Consider the following 10,100-nt stretch of genomic DNA (forward strand, 5'->3'; position numbering starts at 1 on the left):
GGCTTTGTAACACTTCTGCACTTGTGAGTTTGGAAGTATATTTTCTTAAACAAATGTGGATCAGACAAATTTCACACATGCAGGCTGTACAAGTACATTTTAATTCTTTACACAGTAAATGTGATCGAGTCAAAGCCACATTAAATGTCTTTCTACAATTGTCAGCCAAACTGTTAATACAATAAATTAACAGTAAAGGTTTCATCAAAAATAAAGGTTAATCACAAAGGAAGAGTATTGAAAAATTAAGATGGAAAATATTTTAAAATAATATACACAAACCAGTGGGATAGTAAAGAGTGCAGTGATGAAAAGCTGTTATTACTGGTCAGCCCACTCTTACATTCTTTTAAAGAGGAATGCTAATGAAGCTTTTCAAGGACATTTAAGAGCTTATTTACAATGCTTAAATCACTTTAATAGTTGATTGACCTCTAGAAAAGTGAAAAAATGCAGCCAAACTCAAGTTCAACTTTGTCAGAGTACCGACTCAATGTTTGGCATTCGGAGTTGGTTCCCTTTAAGAAACAACAAAATGTTTTGATGTAGCTGGTAAAAACACTAAAAGGTGCAGTTATTGATTGGTGACAGTTCCTGAGGTTTTCAGTGCAAAAAAACGAACACAGACCAGAATCTACGGACTGGCGAGCTGGCTTTTGTTTTTCCTTGAGATGACCAGGTCTGTGCATCAGTTTTGGGGCGTGGAGTACAAAGAATGATGCTGGTGACTTCGGTCTGGGGGTTTGCTGGCAAACAGAAGAGGAGCGGTCTCCGATCCGTACCAACTGACAAACAGGAAAGACGTCAAGGATTAAATGAACACGTGTTGTGACAGCATCACTGGTGCAGTGAGTCAATGGGGCCAACCTTGAGTGAGGCTGGTAGGTGGAAGTCCACAGAGGTGCTATTTCCTCCTCATTACCCTGAGGGTCATCCAAGAAATAAGGACGAGGTAGGGGCCTGTTGTTGACGTTCAGGTTGCTGACCTGCCGTTGTCACAAAACACATTATGACTTCCCAGAAAATAGAAACACTTGTAGAATACAGTGGCACCCCCTTGTGGTCATACAAATTGGAATGCAAGTTCGAATGTAACAGTGGAAATCCAAAGATACTTAAAAAAGAATACACAACTTATTAGAAATGGCATCAATGTATATGTATATCCAATAAAAAAATTGTCGTTTTGGATTTTTCAGTTACTTGATTGCCCTCCTGAGCAGGCCTGCGGACTCTGAAGATGAGGATGAGCAGACTGCTTGGGAGCAGCTCCCAGATAAAGAGGATGGCGCCAAAGACCAGGTAGCCCCTGTCGCCTAGTTCATTACGCAAGTCAGCCTGGAAGCAAAACAATGCACAGTGGCTTTGTGGAAGCATTTGAGTTTTACGAGCAGCAAATTAATAAACGAGCCCTGAAGAAGCAGCAGCAAACATCGCAAAGTCTTGGCAGTGTACAAAAATGGACATTGAAACAATTGGACAAGTACCTGGTCAGAGACATTGTACCAGTCAAAGTCAAAAGACTCGACGTGGTGGTGCTGAGACAAAACCAGGACGCTCAAGTTGTAGCAAGCCCGGCTGGCAAAGAGCAAGATGACTGTGGCGCCCAGGGCTGCGATGCGACACACTGTGGTACCCTGGAACGAGTCGAAGAATAAATCAAATTTAGGTATGATTCTTCAGCACACAATGAACTGACTCATGTTGGGAAAGAATGTGGCGAACAAAAAGCAGATCAAGCAAAGCTCCAAAAATAAAATTTTCTGTGTTTTTACAGACAGACCTTGCTGGTCAGGTAGGGCCCGGTGGAGCGCGAGTGTCGCGTCAGCATCAGCAGCAGGGCAGCGAGCAGCACCGCATTCAGGATGAACAGTAGGTCATTGACGAGCACCCGGACGAGGACCAGAGTCCAAGTCCGCTCCCCTGTGTCTTCACCGCGGCCTCCGAGAGCTGCGCAGCCCACGTTAACGCAGAAGAAGACAGCATTCAGCACCCCGTACATGCACCGGGCTCTGCATCTGAAACAAAATGGATTCCGGATTGTAGATTCATTCCAGAGTACCGACTGAAATGGAAAATGTTGACCAGGTAGGACTCGGGTGATTTGTTGACTGAATCCAATAATTCCAGTTCATTTGCCAGGATGAATCCATTTTTTTGCACAATCTACATTACTCACAGCTGTTTTTCTACATCTGAGTTGTAAGTCTCCCTGGCTTTGAGCAGAACCTGTGGAAGCAGAAAAGGGAATTAAGTTCGTCACGGCAACTGTGGCAAAGCTCACCTCAACCTGTCATTTATCTTCGATGAGGAACTCCTCACGGTCTCACCTGAGTGAAATACAAGTTGATAAGGCTCAGAGTGAAGAACTGCAGGCAGACGGGGAAGCAGTAGAGTAGCCAGTAGACCACTACAGGTAGGCGGTTGGCCTCCAGCGCATTTTGAAAGTAAAATGAGAACAAGGTGGTGCGCAATGCCGCCCACAGGAGGCAGAGGAAAAGAAAGATGCTCTGGTAGCTCCATCGTTTGTGTCTGTAGAGGTAGAGAAGCCAGAGCTCGGCGTACACCGCCAGGAAGAGGCTGCCGTACAGCACCGTATACAGGATGGTGAAGCCGAGCTGGACCGAAGGGGCCAGGGCGGGATGGAGGGGCAGTGGGACGGGCAGGTTGGAGGAGTTGGGGGGAGGGGAGGCTGTGACTGGCACTTCCATGGTGGTCCTGACACTTCTAGAGCTCCATGCTGACCAACCTTCTCTCTCAATTGGAAGTTAACATAGGACACCTGACGGCACACACATGGGACTTTTTAGTTAACTCATGATTTTTTTAATAATAAGGAGAATTGTGCAATATTGAGTACAAAAAATCATTTTAAAAAGGTTATCATTTTAGTCACCTGATAAAATTGAGGCTGGACATATAAATTTACTTCCTTCTACGTTGGGTCGTAAACAGACCCTTGTCACTAAGCCGGTTAACATTTGGCATTTTGTGTGTGCGTGTATTCGGAATCATTATTCTGGAGGGGCACAGGGACATTAAGACAATAACGACTTTGAATAATACTAACGCTGTGTCAACAAGGTCGGATGTTTGTGTCAACAACTCAATGCTAACTTTCAAAAGCTAAGCTAACCATTGTTGACTTTGCCTTTTTAAAGCGTAACAACGCGAGGTTTTATCCATTTCATACTGTCATTCCGTCATTAGTTGTTGAGCATAGCGTAAATGACTGCAGGATGACAAATTACAGACCTTATTTACACAGGAAGCTTCTGTATCCTCAGCGGACGACGTTCACGTCGTTACTTCCGTGTTACGTCCCGTGCGTCACCTGTGATAGGCGTAACCTCGAGTTTGGATTACAACCACCAATCAGCGATAGCAGGAACTCGCGGTTACTTTCAGTTGTTGTTTACTAACCTTACCTCGAAAGGTGTGTGAAAAACAGATTTAATATTCATTTATTGGACACCCTAAGGGGGAAATTGACGCCGGGTGATATTTAGTGAACGGTTTGGCTCGACAGTATTTCACTTGTATTCAGTATCCAATTCAAATTTCCTCCACCGTCCCTTTTCAAGTTCCCAAAAAATGCATATGGTTTTGCGACCCAGAAAATCAATGAATCGCAATTATGAGGACGACGAACAGGAAGAAACAGCAGAAACAACCAAAATGCCGTTGAGGAAGTCCTTCCGCCTGGCGCAGAGACCCACGGACGCGGTAATATTACTCAACTTTTCCGCCTCTTTCTCCTCCTCAACCGAGCAAAGAAAAGTTCGCAGCGAGCCACGTAGTTCCTCACAATCAGCGACGGTAGCAGCATCGCCAGCCGCCTCAGCCGGAAATTTGAAGGAAAACCAAAATAAGAAGCATCCGCAAGCAGCGGACCGAGCGCATTACATCGACTCTGGGCGTGTAGAATTCGCTAATCGTCACAAGCTTTTATTGTTTGACTGCGACGCGTTGTGCGTTCACACTCGCCAAGCTCCTGCGTCATGGTAGATCGTTTGATTCTGAGCACGTTTGTTACGTAGCCCTGATGACTCATCGCTTTGTATCTTAACCCACGCCGCATTAATTTTTTAGAGGTGGATTGTCTATACCGACTTGTGTTTTTGTGTCCTAGGACTTCGAGGACTTGGACTCTGAAACTGTGCACGGTGAAGTGATGGAGAGAGTGCAGACTGATGATGAAGAATCCATGGAGGAAAACGATGACACGGTATCGGTGCACTAAATGCATGTCTATCGGCTTTGTATCTTAAGTGGCTTGAAAAAGTATTCATACCCTTTGAAGCGTTTCATCTTTTGAGACCTTACAATTACAAAGTAGGATGTTTTTTCTTTTTATTTTATGTGATTCCAACACAAATTAACACAATACTGTGCATGCCAAGGTATTAAAATGTACAGCTCTAAAATTACTTTGTAATGATCTGCTCAACTGAAGACTATATATACTCTTGTATGTCATTAGGTGTACTTAATATGGCTAAAAATGATAATATATGACAGACTCCTGGCTTTGTTCGAACACCTCTACTGCATAATTTGTCAAGGACAGGATTATTTGCATGAAACATGCCCCGATTAGTGCAAATTGCATTACGCCTTGGAGCCATCAAGCTTAGTAAACTGGTGCTAAATTTTAGCCGGGGACAGAAAAACGTCTTGCTGCAAGGAAATGTTGCAACAATGACGGTTGGGCAGCCATGGGCAAGGGAATGATGTGTTTACAAAAAAATGCAATGCTTGCACTGTCAAATGCTCTTATAAGTGTTATCTTCAGGAAATGAAGCGCTGCAGCGTTGTGCTGGACCGTCTCGGCGATAAAGCCACGCGAAGAGAACCTGAGGAGCGAGACGACATGAGCCGCAAAAGCGCCAAGCCTGCCTCCCGCATCCCAACTTTCCATAAGCGGCCTGTGAGCGCAGAGCTGCCTGTCTCAAAAAAAGAGCCTCCTCCCAACCTGGTTCAGCCTACTGACAAGCCTGCAAATGTTGACGTATCCAAGACCAAAATACTTGAACCCCACCTCCAGCCACTGGTCCGCACCCCTAAAGTCAATTTGGAGGCCCGCACCACCCTGTTCAGCATAGAACAAATGGCCGCAGGGGCTGCCCCCCCAAACTACGTCTTGTGTGAGGCAGTGCCACCCAGTCTGATGCTCAGCCCCAGGCCTGCCCTCAGAGCAGAGGAGAATCCCATCCGAGTGGAAAACGAGAGCCAACGCACGGAAATGGACAGCCTTCCGCTCATGGCCGCCCAAAGCAATAACGCATGTCTGGAAGAAATTCCTCAGAAGCCTTATTTAGAGAAAAAGATCAATATTCCTCTAACAATACCCAAAGAGCCCACCTGCCTACCCCACACACAAGCTATTGTGGACGAAAAACCACCATGGGAGGTCGAAGATCCAAACGCAGCTGAGTCAAATGACCCAAGATCATCAGACATAGATAGTGAGAATGATCAGGCATCGGATGATCACTCCTTAGATGATTCTGTCAATACAGAGGACCGCAATGAACCACAAGCAAGCATACAGGACAGCGAGGAGGTTGCAAAGGACGAAGCTGCAATTGACGCCAAATTGGCCTCTTCTGTGCTAGCAAAGCAGCCTGCTAAAGGTCCATCAACCAAGTCAACAAAAGTGAGTAGGCGTGTTTAGGCACCACTTAACACTTCTAAACATAATTGAATGGCTATTTCCTCGCCCCCACCCAATATAGCGATTTAATCAAATGCCACTAAAGTTGTCTTATGTTGTAATGTGTAAAAAGAATGGTGACCTGATATCAACTGTTTTTAAGTGTTTTGGCAGAAAAGCATGCAAATTGACCATTTTACCTGACTAAGCAGTTGAACAGGACAGGCCGCAAAGAACAAAACAGATGAGTCCAAGTGGGAAACATGCCTGTTAGAATGGTGATGGACCTGAGTGTGACGTATAGCCAGAGGAGTTTACCCACACCCTTTCCAAATAGCTTCGGAACGTAAACGCATTCCGAAGATGGTTGTCAGTTTAGAAGCTGAGCTGTTGTCGCGTTTCAAATGCCTTCCTCTTTTTGCAGGGATCCCGATGCGGAGGCTTGGCCCTCTACTTCTTGCTGTCGGCAACTCTGCTGCTGTTTGGTATGCACGCGTGGCGCTTCGGCCTCCCCATGTCGGTCAGCCAACTCGCTGCTCATCTGGAGCTACACTGGCTGGAGGGCGTGGGCCCCATCACGGAGGAGTGTAGCAGAGATTGTAGGTGAGCGACTTGTAGCGACATCTTTCCGATCACGTTCCTTTCAACAGAATGAAGTAAGACATGAAATCAAAAAGGGTTCACCACTTCCCAAGTTGGGTGGCTGCTCAGTGTGCTTGACATCATAAAAAGTACCACATTTAAAGGCATTTACAAACAAAATAGTTTGAGAGTTAAAAAAAAAAAAGGAGCTTACTAAAAGAACGTACAACGCAAGAACAAGATTTTGAAAAAAAGTTTTTTAAAAGACTGTTATTCAGAGGTAAAACAGTTTTTAAATCTGGATTTAAAAGTATTTACACTTGGGGCTGTTAGCATCTTATTCTGTTTATGTGCAGCTAAATGCTGCTTCACCATGTTTGCGTTGGACTCAAGAGCAACACTTTGGGAGCCCGTACCACGTCTCAATGAATGAAATGACTTTTGCCTATTTAGAGCTCATTTGGTGGAGAGCATTCCCGTGGGTTTGTACCCGTCCAGTCCGTCGCCGCAGCACAGCACAGCGGCCACCTGGCTCAAGCTGCTGGACCAAGCCAACAGCTCGGTCAGCATCGCCGCTTTCTACGTGACGCTGCGGAGCAACGATTCCAAGTTTGCCGGCTCCGTGGACATTCAGGCAAGAAGAGTGGCGCGGGCCTCGCGCGTGTGACGCTTGCCCCCGCCCGTCCTCACCTCTGACGTTGTTACTGCACATTTGCAGGGCAGGGAGGTCTTTGAGCAGCTGAAGCAACTTCCATCCAAACATGTGAAGCTCAGTATAGCCGTGAATGGCCCACAGACGTCCACTCAGGACACGAGTGAATTGGCTGCAGCAGGTATATGATGACCTTGTTTCTAACCACATGCATGACCTCACACAGACACTTGAATTTTTGCCCAGGTGTCAACATCAGGGAGGTGGATCTGAAGTCTATATCTGGAGGTATCGTGCACACCAAACTGCTGCTGGTTGATCAGAAGCACTTCTACTTGGGTAGTGCCAACATGGACTGGCGTTCTTTGACTCAGGTAAAAGAGTTAGGGTTGGTTTATTTTGGATGGATCGTGAGTGAATGGCTCACATGTGGGTCGGCTCACGTAAACGTGATCCATTAGTGTGGCCCGGGTCAATATGGATCTTGGTGCCTCCCAGGTGAAGGAGGTCGGTGTCGTCATAGAGGACTGCAGCTGCCTGGCCCAAGACGCCGCTCGTATCTTGGAGATGTACTGGAGCCTCAATGGATCCGTGCCACTCTATTGGCCAGCTCGCTTCACCGCCCTGTCCAGGTCCCGGGATCCTCTGAAGCTCAACTTCAACGGAGTCGCCGCCAAAGTCTACTTGTCTGTGAGTTCCACTATCACTCTTGAATCATAATAAAAACACAATCTAATTCATCTCAAACGTTTGAGCACGCCCCGCTCACCGCTTGTCTTGTATCTTGTGCAGAGTTCCCCACCACAGATCTCAGCACGAGGACGCGAGGACGATCTCCACGCCATCTTGTCCGTCATCGAGGATGCTCAGGAATTTATTTTTATCTCTGTCATGGACTATCTTCCTCTTACGGAGTTCACCAAGCCAATCAGGTTACCAACTTCTATCAATGTCCCTTTAAATTGTAAATTGAATCACAAGGTCATGTGATACTGAATTGCCTGGTCAGGTGTCATTTAGACTTAACAAAATGCACAACATGCTCTTTCAACACACACTTTTTGCTTTCATATTGAAATACATTGTAGTGCTGTACAAAAAAAAAAAAAACTTTCAGATGTGGGACACACTACAGCAATGTAACGGATTATGGTGGTCCACTCTCAGGTTCTGGCCTGCCATCGACTCGGCCCTACGCGCAGCAGCTTGCGCGCGAGGTGTGAAACTCCGTCTCCTGGTCAGCTGCTGGGAGCACTCGCCTGCCGCCATGTTCACCTTCCTGCAGTCGTTGCTAGTTCTCAACAGGCCGCCCATGAAATGCGACATTGAAGTGGTGCGTCATTGAATGAAGTGAAGGCTGGGTGCTAACGGGGTGGACATTTTGTCACACTGAGGATTTTGTTTCTACGCAGAAAATTTTCACAGTGCCCGCGACCGTAGAGCAGATGAAGATCCCCTTTGCTCGAGTCAACCACGCCAAGTTTATGGTCACCGACAGAGTTCTCTATATCGGTCAGTCTGTTACTCCCACTCGTGACGCAGCTGGTCCTGCAAATTCTAGAAATTACATGGGGTTTTTTTTTCGTGTGGACAGGCACATCCAACTGGTCCGAGACCTACTTTACCGAGACCGCCGGAGTGGGTTTGGTGGTGAACCAGACAGATTCCGAGGTCAGACAAGGCCAGCGGACATTGCAGAGCCAAGCAGAGGAGCTCTTCCTCCGAGACTGGAGGTCTCATTACTCCAGCACACTGTCGGCCACCGACGTCAGAGTCTGCCCTCGTATGTCACACTAAATTATTGATGAGCATCTCTCTTTTGCTGCCTGTCCAACTTCATCCCTCCTTTCCCCCCTTTTAGCATGCTAAGGGACTGCTGTGAGAAACCACTGTATATAATTGCCCTTTTTATGGTTGGTTTCCCAATCATGTTTTTGTACAGTTTTTGTGCTCAGTGCTGTTCAACTACCAATCTGAGCTGTACAGATCCCTCCCCCTTTTTTTTTTTTTTTGCCTGGAGCAATTTGTATATGTTCTGCATGTTATTTCCTCAGGTAATTTCAAAATTCTGGGTATGCAATACTAAGACTTGAAAAATATTTAAAAAAAGATGCTGCAAAAAAAGCATGCTCTTGTTAAGTGATTAAGAATGCCTTAAAAACCAAATGAGAACATATGTTAGAGCTTTCAATTTATTATATTTGAATGCAAACGTTTATCATGGAACATTTTTGTTAACTAAAAGAATGAGGGATGTGGATATGTACAAATGTTTTGGGATATTTCGCAGAATAAAGTACATTTATCACAATGAGAAACACTTCTACGGGAGATTATGCATTCTAAATGAGTCTTTAAAAATTAGACATTAAACTTAATTCAGTGTGCAACACATAGTCTTCACTTTTATGTACTCCCAGCATGACATTTCTCCAGTCACACCTAGATCCTTAGGTCCAATCTGGCTGAGTTGTCTCCATGCATCATTGGCTTGAAGAAAGGATTTCTATTCATCCTTTTTCTTGTCCAGAAGAACCCTCATTCCATGGAAAGCTGAACACTGTCTGTCTGGCCTTGATGCTGTTGCTGATCATATTTCCGAGCTAGAACAAACAACAGAGGACTTTAGCAAAGTCTTTTATTTCTAAAGTGCAAAACTAACCACCGAAGTAGCAGACTCGATACCAACCTAGAGAGTACATCTCCAGCTGTTGTCTCAAACGGACCTTCTGCAGGCTGTCGTAGAAGTTTGGCTCTGGGTTGCCACCAACGCTGGGAGGCAGGTTGAAGATGCGCATGATCTTCCGCTTATTTCTACATAAGCAAATAAATAATTTAGCAGCACGACCGAAAGCAAATGTCAAGAACACCACCTTGAATGTTTTCATGTGCAATTGATTCATTTTAGAAGTAAAAATAGTGTGCTCACTTTCTGGCATAAATGAGCAGGCCAAAGCTAACCAGAATAACCAGCAGGTAAACGTTGGTGGCTTCGTTCCAGGCTTCGTGAACAGAGTAGTCGATGGACTCGGGCTCGTTCCCCAAAAGGCCGTGAGCCCCCATGCAAACACTAAGCGCTCAAACGATAAACTATAAATATCTGTTAAACATTCAATAGCTAAATTAGCTTGCTTTTATTGCGCTAAACGGTGAAAGAGCTTTCCATTGTAAACACAATGACGTCACGTTTTCTATTTACTTCCTGTTTTT

General features: G+C 45.5%; 3 protein-coding genes across 14 annotated transcripts; 1 reads left to right on the forward strand and 2 right to left on the reverse strand.

Annotated features, from left to right (window-relative positions):
- Positions 1 to 82: 82 nt before the first annotated feature.
- Positions 83 to 3,948, reverse strand: gpr137 (G protein-coupled receptor 137). Of its 9 annotated transcripts, none has more exons than XM_088371419.1 (9): positions 3,742 to 3,946; positions 3,256 to 3,334; positions 2,331 to 2,782; positions 2,180 to 2,229; positions 1,784 to 2,018; positions 1,488 to 1,637; positions 1,204 to 1,338; positions 868 to 986; positions 83 to 785 (listed from the first exon to the last, which is right to left on the reverse strand). In XM_088371419.1, exons 3-9 carry the CDS (start codon positions 2,709 to 2,711, stop codon positions 689 to 691), a joined length of 1,167 nt encoding a protein of 388 aa, XP_088227545.1. In that variant the 5' UTR covers positions 2,712 to 2,782; positions 3,256 to 3,334; positions 3,742 to 3,946; the 3' UTR covers positions 83 to 688. The 9 variants fall into 9 exon arrangements, with proteins under 9 accessions (XP_088227545.1, XP_088227536.1, XP_088227533.1 ...); XM_088371410.1 differs by having other exon boundaries at positions 3,256 to 3,350; XM_088371407.1 differs by having other exon boundaries at positions 3,429 to 3,946.
- pld7 (phospholipase D family, member 7) lies at positions 3,377 to 9,208 on the forward strand. Of its 4 annotated transcripts, none has more exons than XM_088371327.1 (12): positions 3,377 to 3,726; positions 4,133 to 4,228; positions 4,784 to 5,659; positions 6,081 to 6,259; positions 6,692 to 6,872; positions 6,957 to 7,071; positions 7,137 to 7,264; positions 7,389 to 7,580; positions 7,683 to 7,822; positions 8,058 to 8,223; positions 8,303 to 8,402; positions 8,485 to 9,208. In XM_088371327.1, exons 1-12 carry the CDS (start codon positions 3,595 to 3,597, stop codon positions 8,685 to 8,687), a joined length of 2,508 nt encoding a protein of 835 aa, XP_088227453.1. In that variant the 5' UTR covers positions 3,377 to 3,594; the 3' UTR covers positions 8,688 to 9,208. The 4 variants fall into 4 exon arrangements, with proteins under 4 accessions (XP_088227453.1, XP_088227461.1, XP_088227471.1 ...); XM_088371335.1 differs by having other exon boundaries at positions 3,378 to 3,726; positions 4,796 to 5,659; XM_088371345.1 differs by lacking the exon at positions 3,377 to 3,726 and adding an exon at positions 3,857 to 4,004.
- On the reverse strand, positions 9,069 to 10,100 carry smim19 (small integral membrane protein 19). Its single transcript, XM_088371446.1, has 3 exons — positions 9,820 to 10,100; positions 9,580 to 9,704; positions 9,069 to 9,493 (listed from the first exon to the last, which is right to left on the reverse strand). The coding sequence occupies exons 1-3, from the start codon at positions 9,951 to 9,953 to the stop codon at positions 9,429 to 9,431; spliced, it is 324 nt and encodes a 107-aa protein (XP_088227572.1). The 5' UTR covers positions 9,954 to 10,100; the 3' UTR covers positions 9,069 to 9,428.

This window comes from Syngnathus floridae, chromosome 1 (assembly GCF_059516105.1).
Source record: "Syngnathus floridae isolate MCC-2025c chromosome 1, RoL_Sflo_1.0, whole genome shotgun sequence".
Lineage (NCBI taxonomy): Eukaryota > Metazoa > Chordata > Actinopteri > Syngnathiformes > Syngnathidae > Syngnathus > Syngnathus floridae.

Excerpts from the sequence above, each read along its gene's own strand:
- pld7 (XM_088371327.1), top strand. The coding sequence starts at position 3,595 with ATGCATATGGTTTTGCGACCCAGAAAATCAATGAATCGCAATTATGAG. Across the intron at positions 7,265-7,388 it reads ACTGGCGTTCTTTGACTCAG|GTGAAGGAGGTCGGTGTCGT; the intron begins GTAAAAGAGTTA and ends GGTGCCTCCCAG. Across the intron at positions 7,823-8,057 it reads GAGTTCACCAAGCCAATCAG|GTTCTGGCCTGCCATCGACT; the intron begins GTTACCAACTTC and ends GTCCACTCTCAG.
- smim19 (XM_088371446.1), bottom strand. The coding sequence starts at position 9,953 with ATGGGGGCTCACGGCCTTTTGGGGAACGAGCCCGAGTCCATCGACTAC. Across the intron at positions 9,705-9,819 it reads CTGCTCATTTATGCCAGAAA|AAATAAGCGGAAGATCATGC; the intron begins GTGAGCACACTA and ends TTGCTTATGTAG. Across the intron at positions 9,494-9,579 it reads GCTGGAGATGTACTCTCTAG|CTCGGAAATATGATCAGCAA; the intron begins GTTGGTATCGAG and ends TGTTTGTTCTAG.
- gpr137 (XM_088371427.1), bottom strand. The coding sequence starts at position 2,711 with ATGGAAGTGCCAGTCACAGCCTCCCCTCCCCCCAACTCCTCCAACCTG. Across the intron at positions 1,638-1,783 it reads GGCCCTACCTGACCAGCAAG|GGTACCACAGTGTGTCGCAT; the intron begins GTCTGTCTGTAA and ends GACTCGTTCCAG. Across the intron at positions 1,339-1,487 it reads GGTACAATGTCTCTGACCAG|GCTGACTTGCGTAATGAACT; the intron begins GTACTTGTCCAA and ends TTTTGCTTCCAG.